This window comes from Hydra vulgaris, chromosome 06 (assembly GCF_038396675.1).
Source record: "Hydra vulgaris chromosome 06, alternate assembly HydraT2T_AEP".
Lineage (NCBI taxonomy): Eukaryota > Metazoa > Cnidaria > Hydrozoa > Anthoathecata > Hydridae > Hydra > Hydra vulgaris.
In genome coordinates, this window is record NC_088925.1 from 40,603,120 (window position 1) to 40,631,093 (window position 27,974).

At 28.9% G+C, this 27,974-nt stretch overlaps 2 protein-coding genes across 5 annotated transcripts; both read right to left on the reverse strand.

The window, feature by feature from the left end:
* Positions 1-7,575: 7,575 nt before the first annotated feature.
* On the reverse strand, positions 7,576-14,214 carry LOC136081857 (uncharacterized). Of its 4 annotated transcripts, XM_065800151.1 has the most exons (6): positions 12,641-12,717; positions 9,806-11,721; positions 9,436-9,627; positions 9,183-9,326; positions 8,789-8,959; positions 8,214-8,594 (listed from the first exon to the last, which is right to left on the reverse strand). In XM_065800151.1, exons 3-6 carry the CDS (start codon positions 9,625-9,627, stop codon positions 8,523-8,525), a joined length of 579 nt encoding a protein of 192 aa, XP_065656223.1. In that variant the 5' UTR covers positions 9,806-11,721; positions 12,641-12,717; the 3' UTR covers positions 8,214-8,522. The 4 variants fall into 4 exon arrangements, 2 of the variants coding, with proteins under 2 accessions (XP_065656223.1, XP_065656222.1); XR_010639200.1 differs by having other exon boundaries at positions 7,576-8,594; positions 9,436-11,721; XM_065800150.1 differs by lacking the exons at positions 9,806-11,721; positions 12,641-12,717 and adding an exon at positions 14,111-14,214.
* A 10,282-nt stretch (positions 14,215-24,496) lies between these two features.
* LOC136081396 (uncharacterized) lies at positions 24,497-26,152 on the reverse strand. Its single transcript, XM_065798710.1, has one exon. It carries the CDS (start codon positions 26,150-26,152, stop codon positions 24,497-24,499), a length of 1,656 nt encoding a protein of 551 aa, XP_065654782.1.
* Between the last annotated feature and the right edge of the window lie 1,822 nt (positions 26,153-27,974).

A 27,974-nucleotide genomic window follows, 5' to 3' on the forward strand; every position in this document is an offset into this window, starting at 1 on the left:
GGTGTTCAAAAGTTAGGTCATGGAAAAATTTTCACTAACAAATAGACAATTTTTGCGAGCTATAATAAAGAAATGAAAGCCTGTTGTTTTGTTTATATATATATTATTTTTTTAGCTCGCGCTGGCCTTATCAAGTTTTCAAAAAAAACTTTTATTTCATAAATTGCATAATATACTAGAAAAAAAAATAAAAAAAACTGGATACTATTTTAACCACGGCCTACTTAATAACAGGCCTGAAAGACGAAAAAAAAAATTAGGCGGATAATTTGTAAACAAATATGTCGATTTAAATAATTTTGTAAACAAATAAGTTGAGTTAAAATTCGCTATACTAGTTGCTAAATTGCTTGTTTTCAAATTTTGAGAGCTGTGTATTTTAAAAACCTTTTACAATAAGATAACATTTTTTAATCGATTACTAAAAAAAAAAAACACTTTTCTTCAATAATATAAATGTTTCTTTTCAAATTTTCAAACCCTACAACTTCACAAAAAATATTTTACATACATTTATACTTTTGCTCCGCTATGATCATTTTTGTGACAATTTAGGTACTAAAAAGGTTCTTTTGTCGATCGAGGTGAGTAAAGCTTGCTATAGTTGTTAAATAATATGTTAGATATTTTTCCATAAAACTTATCTATATTTTCAAATCCATAAAATTCTGCTATCATCATCATGGTTATATTTATAAAACTTGTTCTACAAACTGATGACATGATGTGATGAAAAAAACATAGCAATGAATCACCTATTGACACATATTGTCTCCAGGTATCTTCAAGCCTCCTCTGTTGATTTCTTTAGTAAATTCTCCAAATTCGTCGTAGTAGAACTGTGTATCATATTCATCTACATCTTTTCTACTGATGTATCCTGCAATATAAACTAAAGCCATCTTTACAGACTTAGACAAGGCTAACTCCATATTTAAAAATTTATGAAACACATTGAAAGTATTGTCATCATTTAGCAAAAATTCTCATTTCAAACAAGCATGTTCACAACTTGTTTGAATTCCATCAAAATCTGTGTTTAAATCAAGGAGAAGCTTTGTTTTCTTAATATTTACTTTTTGTATAACTTGTTGATGTTTGAACATTGAAAGCACTGTTTGAACATTAATAAAATAAGTTCCACCGGAACCTTGACGTAGCTTACTAAACATTTTTTCAATGGGATCACTGGAAAATTTCCTAGACATACATATTTGTGTGAAGTGCTGAGGAGATGCTTAGTTAATTCAACCAGTCCTCTACTCGTGTATGCAAAAGCAAGAGCAGTATCTTTGGTAAGTTGTTTTACTCTTTGTCCTTGTTTTTTAGGAACTATTTTTTCAAACATACTTGCTATATCAAGTAAAAATTCTAATCGTTGATCGTAAGGGTTATCAAAGACAGCCCTTTTTAAGCCTTTAGTTTTAACGTCTTCGAATTGACTTTTTACATTACATTGAAAAAGTGTACAATTTTTACTATAAAATCAACAATTCCACCTGAATCCTGCATTTCTGGATGAATTTTTAGTGTAGTCAACGTTTCAACACAAAAAATTTTAAGACATAAAGCAACATTCTATTGTTCTATAGGTTTTGAACAGATAGAAACTTCATTAAGCTTTGATAGTTTCACAATAGAATTATTTTCTAACTCAACCAGCTTCTTCAAGTCAACCCACTTTGCAGTTTTTTCAAGCTCGCAGTTAGAATACTTTAACTCTCGCATTTTTTCAGTTAACCAATTGTTTCTGATAGATTTGATTAGATGTACATAATCATAGAGTAAAAAAATGTTTTCAGTTGCGCGCCATGAACAATTTGTTCATATTGAAAATCAGCACTTAAACAATACACTGGCAGTGCTTTGTACAAAAACCTCTTTCCTCCTAATAATGAGCAAATCATAAAACTAAAAAAAGTGGTTGCAAAATGTTCTGGAGTATTTACTGCTTTTCCATATAAGTTACCCCCTTGATACGTTAGTTTTGGTTTTACATAAACTTTATCGATTATAATAATTACATTTTTTTAACGAGGATCTTCTAGTTGCATAAAACATTTGTTAAGGAAATCAAAATCCTCTAGCTTACTAACTTTAGATATAAGTTTACCAAGTGTTACAATACTTGGCATTTCATAGTCATCTCTAATACGACTGTAAAGAGATCTTGAAATTGAAAAATACTCAAAACCCCTACTTAAAATTTCAGGAGAATATTTTTTATTACCAACAAATATTAATGCATACATGCTAACAACTTGTTGTAGGATGGTGTTTTTTTTATGATCTATTTCAACGGAATGTAAATATCTAACAGCTTCTAAAATTTGTAAGTAAGATGTAATTTTATGTATTCGATTACTGCACAGTAGTATAATAGAGCATCTAGATCCAAAATGAAAACCTTCAAATTGCATATCAATTTTAACTTTTAAAAGAAACTGTAAAATACCAAAGGTACCAATATAATCCTTACTTTGAACTATTAAACCATCATCCACTGTAAAAGATGTTACTGGAAATGGAATAACTTTTTTGCTTACTTTTAGGCAAAGATCATCAAAACAACTAATTTCATACAAATCCAAGTGAGCTGAAATTTCATCAGGTTTCATGTTACGCGTAGATGGTAGTGATTTTGTTGTTGTTCTTTTTGTTGGTGTAGGTGTAGAAATTTGACTTTGAAATACACAGATGAAAATAGTTGGTGGATTTAAGGGACAAATTTTACCATGAATGTGACAAGTTTCATAATTAACTGGCCAATGATTTTCACAAATGAATGTATTTGGACTATTTGGAATGTTTTCTTTTGGAATAGATCTAATCCATCTTTCTCTTTCTTGAGGATTACGGTTTTTGTTTGGTAATCGAAAAAGTTTAGCTTTATGCTCTTTATCATAGTTTCCTCTACAACAAGTTACACAACATTTAAAAGGCATGGTATAGTAATTTTTTATTTTGAAAGATTACATTTTACTAAATATATAAAATAAAAATAAAATAATATTGATTATCAAATAGTTATAAGCAATTGATTTTAAATATATATTGTATAGTATATCATATTATGTAAATACATTACTGCATTATATCTATATACATAACTGAAATATATAAATACGTATATATATATATATATATATATATATATATATATATATATATATATATATATATATATATATATATATATATATATATATATATATATATATATATATACATTATCGGACAAAACGAGTGTAACCAAATAATGCTAATTTAGTTTCTTTATAAAAAAGTGCTGCATTTTTTCAATTTAGAAAAATAACTATGTAACTGTTTAGAGACAAATTTCTTCAAGTTTTATTCATCACAAAGTTCATTATTTGTACACGAAAATTAATAAATTAATCAAAAGTATTAAAAAAAGTTGATTTCCTTCTTGACAAAACAATTGCAACTCGACAAAATGTTGACCAAGCTGTATTTCGTTATCAATATTTTGAATCCTTTGTTGTCGATCACAGCCTTGCATCTTCGAGGCGTAGATTCGATCAGGTGATCAATGAAACTTTGTGGAATCGCTGCCCAGGCCTTTTGAATTTGTTCAAACAGTTGATCCTTATTACGAACACCTTCACAATTAATTCTGCGGTTGACGATTTCCCACAGGTTCTCGATAGCGTTGAGATCCGGAGATTGAGGCGGCCAATCCATCGCCGATAGGTGGTTGTCTTGAAACCACTGCTTGACTACTTTTGCGGTGTGTTTCGGATCGTTGTCTTGCTGAAAAACCCATTTTATTGGCATATTCCATTCAGCATGAGGTAACATAACATCTTTCAAGATATTTTTATACATGAAACGGTCCATTATTCCATTGTTTCGATGTATTGGACCTAGACCGTTAACAGAAAAACACCCCCAGACCATTACAATGTCTCCACCATGCTTCACGGTCTTATGGCAGTAACGTAAATCGAGGCGTTTTCCGGCTGGTCGACGTACACAGCAAATGCCATCGCTCCCAATGATGTTGAATTTCGATTCATCACTGAACAGGACAGTTCGCCATTTCTGCACATTCCAGTCAATATGAGATGTAGCAAACAGGAGCCTTATCTTCTGGTTTTTTAGTGAAATCAGCGGTTTCATTGCAGGGCGTCGAAAAAACAATCCGGTTTCAACAGCACGTCGTCTGATTGTTCGGTCCGATACAGGCAGCTCTAATTGCTTTTATATCTCGACTGATGATATCCAGGGATCCTTCTTGACGGATCTGACGATCATAGAATCCACTCTAGAAGTGGTGGAACGCGTTCTTCCACCTTTGTTATCTGCTGCCAACTTCCCCGTAGAACGATATTTGGAACATAGTCTTGATACGGTCCATTTTTTCACGTGATATTTATTACAAATACTTTTTTGTGACTTTCCACTTACTTAATCGCCAATAATTTTCTTTCTTAGTTCCAATCCAAGACTGTCGGGAGCCATTTTTGCACTTGAAGTCATAAAAATAATAAAAATAAATAATCACGCTTCTCAAGGCTTACCGTGTTACATTTACCTTGTAATGATAATATAATGCTCTGTGGAACACAACGTCTTGGTTGGATGTGGACTGTATTGATGTAATGAAACACTTGTTGTATTTCACTTCTTGTATTGATGTTCTTCGATATAACACTTTGATAAAATTCACTTTGATAAACTGTCTTGATAATACTGACTGATTGACTTCCATATACTGACTGAATTACATGTCGATTTACATGTCTCTTATATAGTAAAATGAACCTGTGTGAACCTGTTCTGGAGGATTCTTGATGTTTCTTTTCGATGCTTCTGAAAGCTTCTTGATGCGTTTGGATGGTTCTGAATGTTTCTGGATATTTCTGGATGCTACTGGATGCTTCCAGATGCTTCTTCTGGAAACTTCTGGAGGCTTCTGCATGCTTCTGGAAACTTCTGGAAACTTCTGGAAACTTCTGGATACTTCCTTTATTTATTAAAAAACTTCCGTGACGTTGACACGGACCAGACTTAAGAAAATGAAACGAACCAAAATAGTTGCACTTGTTTTGTCCGCTGCAAAATGGCACTTGTCAACGAAATTCTGCCTGTGTGCTGTCACTTGTCAGCTGATTGCTCATGTCATGGCATGCTATGACTCCAGACTCCTGAACTGTTTGCTGTGGTAGTATAGTTCGTTTAGTTTTTAAGACATGTAAAATTAGGAATACTTTTTAGCATTGTTCGATGATGGTTGCAAATGTTTTGTCCAATACTGTATATATATATATATATATATATATATATATATATATATATATATATATATATATATATATATATATATATACTCTGAGTTTCATGTGTTATCACAATCATCAAGCAAGTAGTAGGGTATATATGTATATATATATATATATATATATATATATATATATATATATATATATATATATATATATATATATATATATATATATATATATATATATATATATATATATATACTCTGAGTTTCATGTGTTATCACAATCATCAAGCAAGTAGTAGGGTATATATGTGTATATATATATATATATATATATATATATATATATATATATATATATATATATATAAACCCTAAAAATATATACAAACACTAAAAAAACCACAAAACTTTCTCCATTTTTGTTTTTACAAACATCCGCCTACAGTTTTTTTTTTTTCCGCGTCTTTCAGGCCTGTTACTAAGTAGGCCGTGTGTATGCCTAAACAATTTATAGAAAAATTAAAAGCAATAGTGGATTTTTATTAACCGCCCGAAAAAGAAGGGAAGGAGGCCTTTCTGAATCCTTTTTGTTTATTTCTAATAAAGAGTCATGATTAGAAATAACCAATAAGGATTGGAAGGGATTTATCAGTATTAGCAAGAAAACAGAAACGTGTTTAACAATAAAAAATTTAGTTGCACCATTATTAATGATGCAATCATAAGAGTTGTAAGTGAATTTTTATATAAAAAGCAAAATTTTTTTTTGTGATTTAGCTACTTTGTAATTATCTTTGTATAGTTGTCATAGTATTTGTAAAAGCATTTTTGAATCAAATAACAGTTCTGTAAGATATTCAATGTAAATCATTTAAATTATTCAAATTAAAAAAGGAGAACAAGAAAGAAAGAATTAGAGCCTGTTGACAGTGGTGATGGTTGTTTCAGCTCTGATAAGCCCAAAAAAAACTGTCAGAGTACAAGAATGAAGAACAATTTTTTAGTTGGAAAGTCTGCAAAAATGACGTCTGGTTCCTCTCAGGATTGATGCTTTGAAGCACCTGCTGTATCTCCAGGAAAATAAGCGACAGAACACAAAAATCAACTCACTGATATCTTGCCAGCTTGATGTTGGTTTCAGATAGGATTTATGTTTCAAAGATCTGGACAAAGCCAGAGCTGACTATTTAAAGAAAAAAGAAAAGAGAGAAATGGAAAGTGACAAATAGAATACCTTCTACTGTAGATGTTCAGGATTCTGTATCTAATTCTTCAAATTTATCTGACACACTCAGTTTTAGTGGCAGTGAATATCATCGATCTCAATATACAATAAAATCACTGCTACTCTAACAAAGTTGGTTATTGAAGTGGGTAGGTAATCCAGATAAGTTGCCTCTTTCATATTCAAGTGTATACAGAATGAAAAATAAGATACTCACATCAACCACAAGGATGGTCTGTTTGAATTACATTTTGATGGCAAAATAATAAAAGATTTAATACCTGAGCACTGTGACAAAGCAAAAGACAGGATCTTTGTGTACTTTTGATCTTGTGTACTTTTAAATTATTTATGGCAAGAATTATCTACTAGGTGTACCAGCTTTTGACTCTGGCACTGCCCTAAACCAGTTTAATGCAATCAGTGACCTTTTGACGGAGGTGGACATATGTGCGCTTTATACTTTGATACTGCCAGGAGCAATACTGGCAAATTGTGTGGAGCTATATCCAGGTAAAAAAAAAAAGAATACATTTTTAAAATCTTTTTACTAACTGTGTTGTTTGAACTTTTAAAGTATTATAATAGTTTTGTAAGGCTACAGAAATGTTGATAATAATTTGACAATGCGGTAAGTATAAAATGTAAGAACGCTATTTACTTTTAAGACTGAGATCTGACCTATCCACCCGGTGGGAAATCGGCTAGCGAATGGCTAGCGATATTCGTAACGATTAAGACAGCGATTTGGCCACGAGGATCGATAGCTTTTTAAGCTAGCGGATCGCTAGCTACAAGTCGTTACGATAAAGATAGCGATTTGGCCACGAGGATCGCTTGCTACAAAAAATTGCGACTAGCTAGCGACAAGTCGTTACGATAAAGACAGCGATTTGGCCACGAGGATCGCTAGCTTGATAAGCTAGCGAATTGCTAGCTAAATAAGCTAGCGACCCGCTAGCTAATTAAGGCAGAGAATAGCTAGTGAAAACTCGTAACAATAACTACACTTCTAGGCTAGAAAATATCGGTTAGGCTAGAAGATATTCCTGAAAAAATCGCATGCTATATTTTTCAGGGGAATGAATTATAACCATTGAAATAAGATTGCATTTATAACAAATTAAATACAAAATGTTAAAACTGGTTTCAATAAAAAATTATAAATGTTAAAGTCATTATAAAATGTTAAAAGAAAATGTATGAATTATTTTTAAAAAATAAAAAAAGCCATTAACAACTAAATGATTTTGCTTAAATTAAATTAATAATATTAAAAGTTATTTAAAAATATATATGAAGAATAAAATAACTAAAAAAAAAAAAAGATGAATAAATAATAAAACAAATTTAAAAAATAATTTAACTGGAATCACTACACGAGTCAGTGTTTAATTTTCGAATTTTTCTAACAGGACTGTTTAAATCATTTGTTAAAGAAGAATTTCTCTTTCTTGTTGCAAAATATCGATCTTTAGATTTTTTCAAGTGTTTCGCAATTAAGGTAGTCATACTGGATTCAGTGGCAGTTGGAAATAAACAGTAAGCTGCATCAAAAATCAAACTTTCGACTGGTCCTATAAACCTACGCTTTTTATCTGCACCAGTTCGATTGATGCTGCAACATAGCTTGTCTGTTATGCAAGTTTTTAAAGCATTTTTTAAAAAGTCACTTACATTTTTCCCACCAATTTGCTTCATCTTTCTGCAAATGATATCTTTATCATTAGAGTGAATTATTTTTTTTTCTAGTGAATCAAACTCTTCAACTGAATTTGCTGGTAAATAATCTATATTTATATTTTCGTTATTACCATGGTTAGTGTCTAAAAGTGAACGTATGGTACGCATTTCGGTTTCCAACCCACAAACTTTTCTGTACATGGCATTCACTATAAATTGAATGCCTTCAACAGTATTGGGTTCAACGTTTGCTTTCAGAATAAAGTTATTTATTTGGTCTATCCCATTTTTTTGAGATGGCAAAGAAAAGGAAGAAGATGAATGCAATAGTGGTTGAATTTGTGAAACAGACTGCAACTCTTATGGAGACACTGTCTGTGTAACTGGCGAGTCATCTACTTGATCCATTGAGGCAGAGACAGACAGAAGGTTCTAAAACAAGATTAACAATGATTATAAATACTCTTAAATGATATAAAAACTCTATCACTATATTCTAATTATTTTATACTGATTCTTTCATTTAAAAATGGTAACTAAAAAAACAACAAACAAACCATTCAAATGAAACCAAATAAAAATTCTTATTTTCACAAATGGGATAAAAAATTGTTAAAAATGTATACTGAATTGGAATTGGGGAGCTTTGGTGGCTCCCACAACGGCCATGATGGTAAAGACGGTTCTTCAGAAAGGCTTTTTCTTTTCTCTTTCCGTTTTGTAGATTTATAGGAGTTCTCTTGTTTTTTTGATGTATTAAATTCAATTTCTACTTCTGATTCTGCAGTGAGAATATGCTACAAAACAAATAACTTTTTTAGTATTTGTACAATCATAGTTTTATATGTACAATAAACGTATACAAAAATCTATATTATCAAGAAAGCCCACCAGAAATCAAAATAAATTTAGATCATAAAAATTAAAGTACCTAAATTAAATATTCAACACATTTTCTGCAATACTTAGTGTATTGATTACAATATAAATAGTTTATTAAATTGGTTTAAAAACACTCACATTCAATGGTGGAATGCTCTGCCTTTTGGTTTGACCCACACGATCAATAAGTCTAAGGAGTCCGTTTTTAGGAGTAAAATTTTTGTTTACTACAAGTTTTTGAATTTTTTGAATAAGCAATTTCGTATCGATTCCAACTGAAACGTATAAAATAAATAAAAAATACAATTTTGTAAGATTAATTTACTTTTAAAAAATGTTACTACTGAAACACTTTTTATTTTTTAATTCCAACAGGGTATAAAATACTTATCTGTAATATGCATGCCGCATTTATACCATCCTTATGCATTGCCTTTATTTGAAGGTCATCTTCCGTTAATGTTTGACCACGAGATCTCCAATCATCCATAGACCAATTTTTTAGTTTCTCTGACATTATTATGTCACAGTTTTTTAATTCCAGAACTTCACTGTCACAATACAAATATACAATATAATTCATCTGAAATAAAACATTTGCAAAATGTAACATAAAAATTATACATTTATTATTTAGAAAATACACAGTTAAAATAGTATAAAGACTTCAAATGAATTGATATATTTTTAAATCAACACAAAATTTTTTAAAAAATTAAAAAAAAACTAATCAAGTTCTGTAAATAAATTAAAATTATAACCCATAGCAACTTTAAAACTTTAGTTTAATTTGCAGACCAATGGGATAATTAGAAAGTAGTTTTCCCTACAAATAATCATGATACATTTTCGAATGGGTCTAACATTATAAGCATGTGTGCGACTTTTCTGATAATATCCAATTCTAAGGACTTTTGATGAGTACGGAAATGTATAAAGTGGCTTCACATAAGATAAAAGAATTCCAGATATATGTAAACAGTCAAGACTTGTACTAGTGCATAAAACAATGGAACCATCATCAATAACAAAAGCACAATCCGGCAGATCAGTAGAAATCTTTACAGTGTTCAAGTGATTATTAGTTACTGATCGAAGATCATTTAAGCAAACAATTGCGTGTTGAAAAATGTTTCTACCTGTTTTAATTCGTCTTTTTAATAAACCCAACATATTTTCGAATTGAAATGCAGAAAATGAGTCCAAAGGTCCATATTTTACTACAAAAAAAGCTAGATGAATTAACACATGCACATTATAGACCATAGATCTTTTGCTAAATAATATAGGCATAAATTCAACAAATTTTTTAACACACTCAGATGCAATAACATGATAAGCAACATATTCATCAGAAGCCAAAACATACATGCTGAAGTGCAACATAATAAAATGGTCATAATACCGATCTGGCAATTTATCATGTAAGAGAAATGGTCCAAGATATAAAACAAACTGTCGAAATTCAGAGGCTTTCCAGTTTTTAAAATTAACCAAAGAACTAAGTTTTCTGTGGAATTCTGATGGTAAATACTTCCTTATATCATCGATTTCAGCGGATAATTTACTCAGTAAATGTTGTGAAAGTCTACAAGATAAATGCAGAAAAGGTACTTTAGTGAAATAATATGTGCATAACTTTTTCACCACACCTTGGAGTACCAGATGCATATATTCTGGAGGACAATGACGATTGCAGTCCACTTAATTGAGGAATATTCAAAAGAGGTGAAGGGCCATGCTGATTATTTTCTGATATACTTTTGTAACTTTCATCAGAACGTGGTGTACAATTCTGATCTGTAAAAATAATACGATTGTAACAATACTCACCTTTGATATTACAGTACCCACATCCGTAGTATGCATTGTGATTAAAAATATTTTGAGCAAATGAACGTGCAGGGGTATCGCAGATAAAATCAACATCAAAAATAACCATTTGTTGTTCTTTCAAATCAAAAGGAACACTTAAAATTTGCAATTCATCAACCAGTTGTTTAAGATAAAAATTCAAATTTGGTTTTTCTACACCACAGTGCAATGCTACAGGAAGTGCACCAATATGATTATAATCCCTAAATGACATTAGAATTGGCCAAAATGATAATTTAGAAGATTTAAAAACAGGCAAACCATCTAAATTAAAAAACAGTCGTAATTTTACTATGCCACTGTTGCCATCTTTATTTTTTAAACTTAATTGTAAATTACGATGGTCCATGCAATACAATAAATTGCCTTTGACGCCAATATATGACATCAAATTTTTTTTTCCAATTCTTTTTACCCAATTTTTAGACTGGTTGTAGGTTATTGACTTAGCTTTAAGTGTAGTAACAGATAATGGCAAAGTTTTATCATAATTGATGTTTAATAACTTTAAAAGAGCTTCCATAGCATTTCTAGTCAGATTATATCTTAAATAAAAGTCCAAAAGCTTTTGATTTATGTCGTAGATTTTTGATGTCATGCTAATGTCATTGTCCTTATCAGATGACTCATCTGAACTAATTACGTCGCTAGACTCAAATGAAATATCATTATTACAACTTGCATCACATTCATAATCATCAATTATTTTATTTTCAACTGCTTCAATGTTAGCATCTTCAATTAAAGATGCTCTAGCATTTTCAAAACTTTTTCGACGAGCTGTTCTTAACGACCTGATGAACTAAAAATGTAATTTTTATATTTGATAATGCTTTACATATATGTAAAGCAATATCAAAAGAATAGACTACACACACACACACACACATATATATATATATATATATATAAAATACATGTATTTTATATATATATTATATATATATTATTATTACATATATTATAATATATGTTATATAAAAATAATAAAAGTTAGTTAAAAGTAATATAAAGCAATATAATATAGGTAAAGTATTATCAAAAAAATAAACTAAACTTATATATATATATATATATATATATATATATATATATATATATATATATATATATATATATATATATATATATTATATATATATATATATATATAAAATTAGTACTGATATGATATTTATGATATTATATATATAAAAAAGATCTTATTTATATATATATATATCTCATAAATTGTATATATATATATATATATACACAACATCATAAATATCCTATGAGATATAGAGTAAAATGGGTTAAAACTGAATAGCAAGGGAAACACTTATGGAATGGTAATTAATTTTCGTTAAAAATGAAAGCGTTTTGAAAAAAAATGGCGAATATTAGGGTTTTTAATGGGATTTTTTACAACTTTGACTTCGAATTAGAGCACTTTCCGTTGATTTTCAGGTCTACGTTTTTATATTTTTCTGAATCAGCATAAAATTCTCTATCATAATCAATCATTAAAAAAAAAGGGTGGGGGGGGGTGGGGGTGGGAACAACTGCAGTAGCGCCACACTTATGAAAATCTTTTAACTTTGATTACATTAGGTTTTAAACAAAAATATTTAAAAATTATTTTAGTTCTTTATTATAAAGAATTTTGTGCTGTTTCTAATGACATAAAATAAACAAAAATCAATTGTCAATAGTAAACTGACTGCGCTTATCTATCTTACCAACATCTTTTTCCACAAGTCTGGAACAGTGCGCCGAAACTACAACTGTATTAAAACATTTCGACTTAAAGGCCGGGTGAATAAAAATGAGCAATTTTTATCAAGTTTTTATTAAAGTAAAATTGACCAATTACTAAGTATACTGCTTACCTTTACGTAAACAAAAATATAACGAAAGCTCCTAAAGTTTTTATTCACGTAAAACTGACCAATTACTGATTAAAAGCAATTTGTGTAGCTGGCTACAAGATAGCCACAAATCAATAGCTAGTTGATAGCTACATATCGCAGTTTTTAATAAAGAGATTGTATTATAATTGCTCATCTTTATTCACCCGGCCTAAAATCAGTAGCTAAAAAGCTGCGATATGTCGCAATCAAATCGATTATTAGAGTCCTATTTACAGTAGCAACCAGACAATCTCTAATGGCCTTATTATAAAAGGACAAAAATAGACTTCGACAAAGCACTAATTGCAACAATTTTAATTACAACTATCAAAAATGAATTGTCTATAAAAAATGTTTGTCTTTCTAGACAATCATTTTAAAAACGGACACTAAATGAACAATCTCGATTTTTTAATGAGGTATAGAAGATCTATTTAATATATAATTTGGACTTATAACGAGTTATTAAATTTTCACTGCAGCATCGTTTCAAAAACTGAAAACGAGCACAAAATTAAAAATACAATTTTTCTAACAGAAGTTCATTTTTTAATTTTTTGTCCAGCGTGTGCTGTTGATTAAAAAGTTAATGTCTATTTAAAAGCCTCAAAATGGACTATTTTGTGCTCAATTGAAGTTCATTAATTACTCAGTTCAGTTGTTTTTCAATTCTCAGGGAATGTGCGTGAAAATTTATTTTTAAAATGCCCTCTCCAGTTTGGGATTACTTCAAAAAAGTTGAAGGTAAGTTTATCATTTAAAAAATCTAATCAATCCTGATTTTCTTAACATTCTATCCTCAGACTGTGAATCTGATTATGATTGGATCTAAATTTTGGAAAATCAACTATTTGTGTAAACATTATTGTCATATTCCGTCCTAAAATTTGTCACCACTTTAAATTTGTCACCATAAAAGTCATTTTTACCATGAAATAAAATTCAAATGTAATGTATCGTATATTTTCTTTTTTGTTTCTAAGGAATTTTTTGGATAATTTAGATTTTATTGGCAAAAATCAATATTTCTGGTTTTATGAAATCAAGTAAATTTAGACAAAATCATAGACACCAAATAGACAAAAAATTATGCTTTGTAGACTTATGAAGTGAAAATTATTTTTTAACTGAGCAATCTTAGGACACCATCAAAAATTTGATAGACACAACAAGGACAAAAAATTAAACATTTGTTGTGTCCATTACAACATACAGAATTGTCTATGTCTGTGTTGTAAGTCTATCCATAGACTAGTCTGGTTACTAATTTACAGAACAAATAAATGAAATGTAAGTTACCGTTTCAACTTGGCCCATCCGTTTAGAGCTTTGAAGAATTCTGGTGCATTCCGAATCATCTGAAGATATTTTAGATGCCATATTTGATATTGATATTGATATTTTAAAAACGATATGAATCGTAGTGTGATAGTGCAAAAAATGAAATAGCGATAAAATTGCAGGCTATGTATAGCAAATTTGAATATGACAAGTTAAGTCGTTAGAGTAATTACGCCAAAAATCATAAAAGTTGTGTAAATTTATGTTGCGTAATTCGGAAGTATGTAAATTAACACTTTTAGACTCGTTTCTTTATCGACGCACTTTTATGATACGCAATTTAGTCATAATTATGATTAAATTGCGTATAATAAAAATGATACTTTTATACTCGTTTTTTTACCCACTTACTTTAATGATACGTAATTTATTCATATGTTTGATTAAATTACGTATCAAAAAAGTGCGTGGGTAAAAAAACGAGTCTAAAATTGTTAATCAACATACTTTAGTATTCTGCATTACGGAACACCACGGTGTTGCGTATATGTCACAGCTTATTTCCAGGGACTTTATTACGATATCTCAAATACTAGATATCGTGTCTATATTAACTATAGGTAATATATAGATATCGTGTCTATATTAACTATAGTTAATATAGGAGCGATATGTAGTTTTTGAGATATATCTCGATATCGTAATAAAGTCGCTGAACAAAAGCTACGATATTTAGTTATCAACTAGCAATCTATTTCTGGCTATCTAGTAGCCAGCTAGACAAACGCGATATGTAGCTAGCGTCATATCTTAATACAATCGCTTTCTTAAAAACTGAGATATGAAGCTATCAACTAGCTATCGATTTGCGGCTATCATGCAGCTAGCTACAAAGCTACGATATGTAACTAGCGATAAATCGTTATTAAATAGTTAACTATCAGGAGTTATATGTATAACTGCATGCATTTTAAAGCATTTTATTTAATTTATATATTACTTTAGATCATATTACTTTAAATACTGGACCCAGAGACTTTATTCCCAATTACACTGTGGTACTCCAGATTAAAAATTAAAAAGTTTCTGTAAATATCCTGTTTTTGTTGCTCAATGTACTTCGTATGTCCCTTAAGTTTTATGAACCTTATTATATATAAAGTTAAAAGTTTTGGAGCATAAAAAAAGTTACAGAAACAAAGTTGTTAAACTGAAGGCCAATTCCTAATACTGTGTTTACATTTTCATCTTTTAACATTAGACGAAAGTTTGTGTTCGCGCTTTTTTAATAAATCTTTAAAATGTGATTGGTTTATAAATTAGAAAGCCCAACATCAAGACGATAATGTTGTAAGGTTCAAGGCGTTAACATTGTAACGTAATAATATTGTCAAACTAACAATAAGTTTTTTCAATAATTAAAATGCCTTAAAAATGCCTTTAAAATGCTGTGTATCTCTTTGCAAGTCGAACTATCTCAACTACAACAAAAATATCAATTTATACAACTACAACTACAATATCAATTACAACTACAACAAAAATATCAATACTCAACTACAACAAAAATATCAATTTATAAATTCCCGAAGAATCTAGAGGAGAGAAAAAGATGTAGTGAAGCTATCCCAAGAACTGGTTTTATTGTTACAGACTATACAGCATTATGTCAACTGCATTGGCCAAATGAAGCACCTTTTGAAAGCAAATATGGGAAGCAACGACCTTTAAAACCACCATCTGTTTTTAAAATATTCCGCCTAGTTGTTTAGCCACACTAGCAAGTAAAGTTAGAAAAAATGTAACTTCAAGCGGTTTTTGAAGCATTTTACCAGATGAGTTAAATGATTTTCTAAAAGAGGACGAACTTATATTTGACGATATTCAATCTTTGTTAAGTGATAATAACGATGTTATTGTTTTCCAGCTTAATAAAAAAAGTTTGCACATACAATCAAAAATGTACAAACTTGGTGTTCCATTATTTATTTTAGTAATTTTCAATGATTATTCATTTGTAGCTAACCATAATGGCACAACTTGTAATATTTCATATTTAGCTGTAAACAAATTAAAGTTAATAAAAACAAAATCAGCTTTATTTGAAGCAGTTAGATTTTTAAAAAATAAAGAAAGTTCGCTTCAGTAAAATATTCTATTCGAACACCTTAATGCTATGAGAAAAGTTAATGTTGGTGAAGTTTTATATACTTCAGATATTATATGTAGAGCATATGAGTATTTTGCTATGCGACGAAGTTTATATGATTGTTTGTGTATTGACTACTAGTTGCCAAGTATAAGGACTTTAACCCTGTTGAGATATATTGATAAAACTTTTTTTTTGCTTGAATCAACTTTTGTTGGTGTTTTTTATTGTTGGTGATTTTTATTGTTACCATTTTTAGCAAAAAAAAATTAAAAATACAGTTATCTTTCTAATATATAGATATATACTTTGTTATGGTTCTGCTTGTTACTGATACTATTTAATATTACATAAATATTCTTAATGAAATTTAAAATACGAAAAGCATGATTATCTTTTAACAATTTTTTGGTTTTCTTTTTATATTTCCGTTTTTACTAGAGATTATTATTAGAAAACATAGACTGCCATTACACCCTACCTAATATAAATATATATCAATGTAAGTGAAAGTTAAATCGGCCTTCAGTTTTTACGGCATTTTGCGCGATGTCAAAGCCTGTTATGATAGAAGTCTACATCATTGAAAAAGTAGGTTTTTACATTTTTGTTTTTGTTTTTTTGTTTAACTACTTATCCTTATTGATCACTTTTTTTCCGGATTCTCCTCATGGGTTCAAGCTCATTACGCATAATATGTGTTCAATTACGCATAATACGTTAGTCATTGTAAGTAATAAATTAGGAAATAATTATTTGTGAAATATTGTAGTCATTAATGACTTCAAACTGGCTAATAATTAAAATTGCTCGACTAATAAGGTTCCTTATTAAAGTTGCTCTCTTTCTCTCTCTCTCTCTCTCTCTCTCTCTCTCTCTCTCTCTCTCTCTCTCTCTCTGTCTCTCTCTCTCTCTGTCTCTTTCTATATATATATATATATATATATATATATATATATATATATATATATATATATATATATATATATTTTTTATATTTATATATATTTGTATTTATTTTTTTTTAGAAAATGTTGGAAGAAAGTTAGAAGATACTAAAAACCTTGGTATTATACAAGCCGAAGCGATTTAATTAATTCAATTGACAAAAAACGGCGTGTAAATTGCAAAAGAAAAAATAATATTTTTAATATTCGTTTTGGATGTATTGATTAATAGCATTTATTTTTAAATAAATTCATTTTTTTTTACACGTTTTTTAATTTTATAAAATTTCGTCATAATAGTTTAAGGTAAATCCCACATAGGTTATAGGTGGAAAACATCACATGTAAAAGATCAAAAATGCTACACATTTTGAATACCAAATGGGATAAAGTAGCAAATACCAGATTAAGTTAAGCCTCTCTGAAAGCTTCCATGATTAATTTTAAATTACTATTTAAGTAATTTTTAAATTAAAAGAATTTTAAAAATTATCATAGAAGCATTCGGACTTTCATTTGTCTAGTATTGACTACTTTTATACCATTTGGATTAAAATATGTGGCATTTAAGATCTATAACATGTAGTATTTTCCACCTATATCCCATGTAGGATTTACCACATAAAACCCATGTGGGATTTACCATATGAAACCCACATGGGACAAAATAATAATCCCCACATGGGTTACATGTGGAAAAAATCCACGCGTATCCCATGTGCGCTTTTTCACTGGGTTAGCTCACTTCCCACCGGGTCAGAGATTTTATATCTCTGTAGTGTGTGCGATAATAATAAACCACATAAAAGTTCTACCAAGTGAATTTCACTAGCAAATTCAATTCATTTTTAACATCCAACTTAAAGTTAAATTATTTAGTGTGCGGCAAAGGCAATATGGTTTCATAACAGAATTAGTCATATAAATTAAAAAATAGAAAAAAACGCACCACTTTTTAAACGTTTGAACTAGAGAGGCATGAAACTCAAATTTTCTGTAAGTGGATTCAAGTAGGACCAAGGCATAAGGCAAGGCATAAAGTAACCCCGTGTTACGGTATATATATCAGGCCCGTAGCAACAGGGTGAGCAGCAGGGACATCTCCCCCCCCCCAATAATTTTTCAAATAAATAATTTTGAAGAAATTGTTTAAAAAAATGACTAAAAAAAAAAAGGTCCTTGAAACTATTTTGGGGTAGTACTGCCCCTTATTATAATGTTTGTTCCTACGGCCCTGTATGTATATATGTATATATATATGTATATGTATATATATATATATATATATATATATATATATATATATATATATATATATATATATATATATATATATATATATATGTATATATATATATATATATATATATATATATATATATATATATATGTATATGTATATATATATGTATATATATACATATATATATATATGTATATATGTATATGTATATATATATATATATAAAAAATATATATGTATATATATATGTATATATATATATATATTTATATATATATATATATATATATATATATATATATATATATATATATAAATCCCATAATTAAAAAATAGCGGCCCTGTATGTATATATGTATATATATATGTATATGTATATATATATATATATATATATATATATATATATATATATATATATATGTATATATATTTATATATATATATAAAATATATATATATATGTATATATATATGTATATATATATGTATATATATATATATACATATATATATATATATATATATATATATATATATATATATATATATATATATATATATAAGAAGAAAGAAATTATTTGAATAAAAAGAATAAAACTTATCAATATAAAACAAGATAAAATCATTTGCAAATTATTATATATATAAAAGTCAGAGTTAACTTCTAATCGCTTGTTTAAAAAAAATTACTTAAGTTATAAATTATTCAATTAATTAACCATTATTCAATTAAGTAACCCATTAAAGAAAGTGTTTATATTGAATGCCGCGGATTATACCTGCTTACGGAAAAAAAAAAAAAAGAAATTCGAATTTAGAAACAGAACTTTTAATTATTTGCCACCATCAGCGAGTCAAGTAAGAAGAATAATAACTTAAGAAGTTTAAGAATTTACGGTTTATTTTTGAAGTTGTATTAATTTATTTGTATTTTTTTATTTTAATGTTTTTTTTTTTTTTTTAGCTCATTTATTTTCTTTTTTACATATTATTTTACATAAGATTTTATCATATTATTACATAATATTTTATCTATAAGATATTATTACATAAGATTTTATTAATATTTTTTAGACATTACATAAGATTTTATCATATTATTAAATACATTATTGTTAGCTATATAGTTGTATTTATTATTTGCTATATAGTTTTTTTTTTTTTATTATTTTTGAAAGACTATATGTGTTTGCTTGATATGATTTACTTTTTTATTTTATTATTGTCATTTATTGAGAAAACTCTATATTTTTCGTGACTAAATGTTTGTGTGTAAGTGGGTGACATGTTTTTATTTGTGAGTATAATTGAAAATTTTTTGTTTGTTTATTTATTGTTATTTTTTAATGAAATATTTATACTACTTTTATTTATATGATTATTGATATCAAGATTATTATATTTATTAAAACATTGTTACTTTTTATTTGCAGTAATTGTTTAAGTTACATGGTAGGCTGTTACGTTTTGTAAGTACATAACTGTTTGTAACTTTCCTGTCTGTGCATTATATTCAATTGCTGTTTTAAAGTTGATATTGATTTATTATCATATAATTTTCTTATTATTCTTATAATTTATCATCATTATTATTATCATTGTTATTTGTATTATTAATGCTATTTCATGGTATTTACTTAAGATTAGTTTTTAACTATTTGTAAATGACCTCGATTGTAAGATCTTTTATCGAAAAAAATATATTGATATTGATTGTATATTTTATTATTAGGCGTTAGTCATATTTATAGTATTATTATTTTTATTATACATTACTACTACTACTTCCGTTATTACTGTCACTATTTATATTATTATTGCTATTTTTGTGATTGTTATTATTATCATTATTGTTGTTATTGTTATTATGATTATCCGTTATTATTCTTATATTGTTAATATTTTTATCATAAACTTCATCATTGTTATATTATCGTATAGTTAATACTATTGTTATATGTTTCTGTTGTAATAATCTTATTAATACATGGCCTACTATAAATACACGGCCGGGTTTGTTGGTTTTTACGGAAAAAATTAGGAGGCCAGTTTTTTTTTTGTAATTATTGAGTTTTTATAGAAAATGCTGGAATAATAAAAATATAAATTATTAAAACAAATAAATAACTGTTTAAAATTCTTTTTTATTTAAAGTAATATAAACATTCATAAAATCACAATAAATTTTAAAATACTGTGAAATTAACAACAAGAAATAGATTAATCATTATGCTTTCTTTTTGTTCTCTTTGATTTAAAAGCAACAATCTCGTCTTTTCTTTTTCCACCATTGATAATTATTTGCTTGTTGTTAAAGTATATGTTTATAATTATATTATTAATAAATATTATAGCATTATTAAAATGCTGAGGACACATGAAGATCCCTCCTCTTCCAAGATTCAGGAGCTTTCTTGCAGCATATCTGATATTATCAGCATTTAAAAATAAATTTTCTTGAGCTAAATCTAGTTTAGCAAAGCAATGTGATATATATGATGCAAGATGTTTCCCAGGTAATTGAAGCCCCCCTTTAGAGAGCAAATTTGTATACTCAACACAAATGGTGACCTTCTCATGATTTAACAACGCTTCACATTCAGAACAAACAAATTTTTTAGAGATTTTTTTCATAATAAATCCTGCAATGTAGGTTGCCACCTCCTTGCTGTCATCGTCTAAATCAATCTCTTCAAAATCATTTTCAAAATCGATTTCACATGAAAGACCTGGACTTGTCTCTGGTTTAAGATTTAAATCCCAGTAATTTATATCTTCTTTCATTAGAGATTTAATTTGAAGTATTTTCTCAGAAGATTCAACTTCACGTAAACCAACAAGAAAACAACCTCCACTCATTTGTCTATATTTTGAAAATCGACGTTCTAGAGGGTCACTTTGGAAACGACTTGTTAAAATGTAAGTATAACCTTCATTGAGTAAATCATTACACAAATCAGCAGAACTTTTTAATGTTTTTATCATAGCATTTGCTGTTTGCTTGCTAAGAGCAAATGCTATGATAATTTTATCAAATGCTATGATATTTTTATCATAGCATTTGCTGTTTGCTTGCTAAGAGTAAACTTTCCACACTCCTTTAACTGTTTTATTTGCCATTCATTAATCCACTTCGAAAAACAACGTAAGAATTCAGTTTTATCTTCCCTCACAACTGCATAACCAATATAGTTATTTGAATATTTTGACTTTGAATTCGATATTAACCACCAACTATTAATTAGGCGTAAAAATTCAGCTGCAGATAAATCTTCTGGAAAATAACTTTTAATGGCAGCTGACGTTGTTTCATGAAATCATTCAAAGCAAGAGGAACACTTTGCTTATCATTTCCTGGATGTAAAGTTTGAAATGTGAGTTTATGTGCCTTACGTAAATTAGCACTAAGTTTTTCATCTTTTTCGTAAGTTTTATGGAGAAGATGCCAAGATATTTCACCAGCAGTAACTGAAATAGGATCATAAAGTCCATCGAAATGGAAAACAGGGAATATAAATCGCTTAGAATTAAGTAGATTATTTCGAATATTTTTTAAGAGATGAACACTATCATACATAAGGTAAATTTTTTTTTCTTCGTACACAATAAAATGATCTTCTTCAGATTTACCAGTTCCGAAGTATTTAATCAACTGTCCATATCCTGATACATTTGTCGAATGATTGTCTGCAACTATTGAACGTACATTAAATCCTGCTAATTTCAAAACAGACAAACTTTCTTTAATTTCAAGGAAAACTGTATCTCCATTTATTTTTGTTTGTGGACAAGACTTTGACATAGGGGATAGATTTTTTTAAACTCACAACCATAAAAACAAGGATACTTTTGAAAAAGTTACCATTTTTATCCAAACCAACATATTTACCGCTACTATACTCACTACATTTCTGTAAATACATTAAAATACAGTCTGGGTCTACTTTTCCTTCCTCCAAAAGTAACTTAATAGCTTTTAAGGGTTCAATTCCTTCAGCTGCTAATTTTTTTAAAGCTGACAATGACGGTTAGTTAGTTAGTTAGTAGGAAACGCTGTAACTGGCAGAGCCAGTGAGTGTGTTATCAGGCACACTTTGACAGCCGAATTGATCGATTGCTGCTCATCCAGCAATCAATTGCTGCTTTAAAGCTGTTGACTGAAGGCGATTTAACAACTTCTTCTGGCAACGGTAAAGGTATTTTTTCTTGTAATTGAATGTATGCTTGCTTTGAAGTATAGCGTTGTAATAATGAAAAACGAAGAACTTCAGATTAATATGGTTTCCTGCCTTTCGGTTTATAATATTGGATACTATGAATTTCATCTAAAATAGTATTTTTTTTTCTGCAACAAAAATACGCATATATGATGCAAGGTTTTCTAATATGCTAATATTTTTAAGTGAATATTGGTTTTGCTTAAACCACTTTGGAAGAGGAATTTGACATCCATTGTGATGCAACTTTACATGCAAAGTAGAATCGACTTGTATTGATTCAATACAGGGAGCATTATCAATAGATGCCACATTAAAAATACGATAATATAAAACATGAGAGTCATATTTTTGAAAAATAAAGCCAACAGGACTTAAAGATGAATTTAACATTTCTAGGTCTTTGATAGAATCTTTTTCCATAAAAATATCTGATTCATCTTGAATGCTTGCGACACATCTAGTTGGAGATTTTCTTGATGGACCTGGAATAGATAATAACAGAGAAGGTGGAATTTCTTTTATTGCATGATTTGAATAAATAGTTGGAATCGGATGAAGATCATAAATTAGAGTCATTCTAACATCGTGCTTTAGAAATTTTGGATCAAAGTGTGCACTACAAACACCTGAATGTTCTGGAGGAAACCAATTTTTTCTATTAACAAACTTAATGCATTTTTTTCTTAACTCAGATCTTTTAAGAGCATCAGGAAACGCAAAAACACTATTTTCTTCGTTATAAACTGTTGTTTCTGAAGTCAATTTTAGAGTATTCACATTTGTATTTGATGATTTACTTTTGTTGCAACAGTATATCACTGCACACTTGTTTGGCATTGTATTAAGAATTCTAGGTTTGAAAATAAAAGTAATTCTTATATTTTTGAAGCACAATAAAAATAATCATATCTCAAAAGCGACAAGCTGTTATAAATGTGTCTAATTTAAATATTGTATTTATATTGTTACTTAATTAAAATCTTATTTTAAACATCAAAATTAATAAGTTTCTCATAACTAAACTCATAATAAAATTCATATATAATCAAAAAATATTATATATAACAAGAAAAACAAAGCCTTTTGCTTAAAGATATCGTTTATTACAGCAAGTAAAACTGGCCTCCTAATTTTTTCCGTAAAAACCAACAAACCCGGCCGTGAATTTATAGTAGGCCATGTATCATCAAAGATATATCAATAAGGTAGGGTGGGGCAAGATGCCCCCCTTAACAAACTTTAGCGTATATAACAAATACTTTTACATTTTCTTGTAATTTTTCTTTTTAATATCAAAGTCTACTTATAAGAGAAGACATTGGTAAGATAAAATAATTACTTTATTAATGGTGATAAACTTTAAAATTAAAAAAACTAATAATTGTGCAAGGAGACATCTTGCCCCAGCCGTGGGGCAAGATGCTCCAAAGAGTGCATCTTGCCCCCAAACCTTTTAAATAGTTGTTAAAAATAACTATCAGTTACGATAAAAGCTATTAATAGTTCTTTATTAAAACTCTTTACATTTTATTAAAATAACTGAAATATAAACACTGCATATATTCTATGCAATTGTCTTGAAGATAAATAACTTTTTTTAATTTATATCACTAACATAAATGTTCAAATAACATATACATGATTATGATTCACAGTAGTAGCATAAGTCTGAATCATCTGGACCACATGAAAAGTGGTACCAAGATGTACATTTACTACATTGTGTCCAATCATCAAATGGTGGCACATTGTATGGACAAGAGCATATGGTGCATAGAGTTGTATCAGTGATAAAAATTTCAGAGGCAGAAACCATATCTTTCTTCTTTTTCATTTGTTTCTTTATGCCATTAGGTCTTTCTGCTTTTCAGGCTTTTTCACCTTTTTTGTCTTCAAATTTATTGATTTCATTTTTTGCTTGATCACCTTATTAAGTGCAGCTTTTTCTTTACGCAATATGACTGCTTGTTGCTTTTTTTTTACATCGTTTTCATGCTCTTCTAGTCGCTTCTTGAAAGGTGAAGAAGTAAGGTTTTCAGCTGACTCTTTCTTTCTCTTTCGTTGTCTTAAAACAGGAATTTTGGGACCTGGAGAAATCTTTTCCAAAATATTTAAGGGAGAATTAAGGCTAAGATACTCATCAACAATTGGCAAAACTGCATCATCAACAGCCTTCAATTTTGCAGCAGTAGTTGTTGTGCTCATGACATTTGCCAACTGTATAGGTGCAACAAGAGGCAAATTAGGCAATTCACTAGATTGCTGACAGATTTTCAATGGCTCAGCTTCATTAGTGAGCAAAGCTGCTTCAAAGGCTTCATCATTAAAAATAAGGTCATTTATTGGGTACAAACCAGAGCATCTAAAACCATTGATTGTTTTGTCAATGTTTGCAGTAAAGTTGTAGGCAGTTGCAAAAATACCTACCATGTCAAAAAATGAAATTCTACACCCCTGATGTGATAACATCCAGTTGCTTGCTGCTGTATTGTAGCCAACTTTTAATGGTTTAAAAAATGTATGATCTAAAGGTTGCATCTTGTGTGTACAATGAGGTGGAAGAGTTATGAGATGGATCCCATTGTCACGACAAAAGTTAATGGCCTCAAGTGATTTGTGACTGTGATGACCATCAAGTACAATTAGTTGCTCATTAGTTTTAGATGCATGAGTCGCAGCAACAAAATGTGTTAACCATTCAATGAATAAAGATGAATCAGTCCATCCACTGGAGCTAACTCTAATATTTGAGCCTGAAGGTGCACCAACAGCCAGCCTATCAGTCATTCGCTTACTGGGAAATATAAATAAGGGTGGGACATAAGTGCCACTTGCACTCATTGCACACACAACTGTCACAGTAGCACCTCTTTCTCCACTAGTTATTTTCAAAACTTGTCGTTTGCCTTTCGTTGCAATTATTTTTCCTGGCTTATGGACATTTGTGATTCCAGTTTCATCCATATTCCAGAGCTGTTTGGCTGAAAACTTATGTTCCTCAAATAATGACTTGTATACTGAAAAAAACTGATTTACTTTTGGTTTATTGAAGCCAATGGCTCTGCTTATACTGGTGGCTTGTGGAGTTCGAATAGAAAGTTGTGGATTGCGAGACATGAATCCTCGCAGCCAATCCACTCCTGCCATTTTTGACTCTTTATTAAAAGGATTATCGATTCCCATTTGCTTAGCAAAATCATATGCTAGGCGACGCACATCTATTGTTGTCAAGCCAAATAATGCTGTTTCCATAATCTGAACTTGTGTTACAATCTTTAATTCAAATTCTTTACTAAAAACAGGAAATTTTCCACCCAGAGACAAACCACCAGCTACTTTTACTTTTCCATCTCGATGACATTGTAATATTTTTTTATTAATACTAAATTCTAATGCAACATTCTTTAGACTGCAGCCCATCTTTATTACATCTAATGCTGACTTTATACTATCATTTGTTGCACCTCTCTGTGTTTTTCGCACATAATTTCTCACCATTATTTGTAATATTTAAATATGTATCTAAAGAAATATTAAAACCTTAAAATTTTAATTATATAAACATACCAACACATATACAGTATTATATAATTATTCAATACATTATTATTTTATACATTACATAACATCTATAAATTAATTCTCTTTGAGTTAAATAAGAACTTACTAAAGTTACATGTACATACAAAATTACTCAAGATTATTAACAATAACACGATGTTGCAATTATTAATGATGTTGCATGCTAAACACAGCTCCTTTTAGTAGAAATTGTATTATGCGCATGTAATAATATATGAAGTTGTATTAATACAACTTCATTCAGCTGAATGCGATGCATATTTGTAAAAGTTTTACAAATATGTATTGAATTGCAGCAATAGCATGTGATACAGCTTCATTTTACTTAGCATATACATTATAACATTTACTTAATATATAAAATTATTTTAAAAAGCTATTTATAAATATGTATAGTAGTTATCAACATATAAACCAACATATAAACATTGTCAATAACTAAATTAGTAAACGTTTTTATGTTCTAAACACACTTTAAAAATGGTAGAAATTCCGTAAAACCACGACGCAAGAAGCCCTTTGAGGGCATCTTACCCCACGTAACCGAGGACATCTTGCCTCATCTGTAGTGAGTGCAAGTTTAATACAAATAAAATTAATTTTGTTGCTAAGTTATAAAATTTCTTGACTATATATTATTGTGGGATAAAATCTCTATAAAACAACACATTTCTTACCTTAATCGCATAAGTATTGCCAATCCAATAAACATTTAAAATTAGAAGCAACTTACTAACAAAATACTCCAAAAAGTAATAAACCAATTTAAACCTCACCTGCCAGCAATATTAAAAACATTTTTTATTTCACGATTTTGTTTTAACTTTATGAATAGTATTATAGAGGGATAAAACATTACCGTCCTATGATACTCTCACTTAAGCAAAAAGACTTCTTGCCCCACGGGTCATCTTGCCCCACCCTACCCTATCTTTATTTCTAAACAAATTTCTACTTATCGTTATCTAAACTCTGCAAAGTTTGTGATAAAATTATTCGTGCTAATCATCATTCACTTCAATGCAACCACTGCCTAAGTTCAATCCAAAAGAAATGTAGTTCTTTAAATAATAATGATTTTTATTTATTAAAAGACTCTCCTATAAATTATTGGCTCTGTATTACATGTTGTAACAGTATTTTTCCTTTTAGTTCTATATCGGATAATGAATTACGTCTTCAAACTTCAATTGACAATATATTACATCTGACCATGCCAAATGACTTTTACCTCTTTCTCTGCTCCTAAGAATCTGATGCTTTTAATCAAGTTAGTAATTACTTTACCTATAACCTAAATAACAACGACGACGATGATACGAACATAATTGAGAATCCAATCAATTGTAAATACATTGGTATTGAAAAATTTAACTCTTCAAACATTAATATTAATTGTTTTTCTCTATTTTATTTGAATATCGCTTCATAAGTTGAACTTTTTGGCGAATTAACCTCACTTTTATCTCTAATAAATTATGAGTTTAGTATAATCGGAATTACAGAAACTAAGCTGAGATCTGATTTACTCCCAACAACTCCAAATAATCTTAGTGGATATGTTTATGAGCATACTCCAAAAAAAACTTCATTTGGAGGTGCTTTACTTTATATTTCTTATAAACTAGTTTATAAATCTAGAAATGATTTACTTATGTATAAACCCCAATTCTTAGAGTCTGTAATTGTTGAAATCATTTTCCCTAAAAAGTCTTATATCATAGTCAGCTGTGTTTAT

Bases quoted from the DNA above. Each gene is read 5' to 3' on its own strand.
- LOC136081857 (XM_065800150.1), bottom strand. From the start codon at position 14,191: ATGGCATCTAAAATATCTTCAGATGATTCGGAATGCACCAGAATTCTT. The intron at 9,327-9,435 runs ATAAGTATTTTA...TTTATTTTATAC, and splicing joins ATGCGGCATGCATATTACAG to GTTTCAGTTGGAATCGATAC. The intron at 8,960-9,182 runs GTGAGTGTTTTT...TTTGTTTTGTAG, and splicing joins AGAGCATTCCACCATTGAAT to CATATTCTCACTGCAGAATC.
- LOC136081396 (XM_065798710.1), bottom strand. From the start codon at position 26,152: ATGGTGAGAAATTATGTGCGAAAAACACAGAGAGGTGCAACAAATGAT.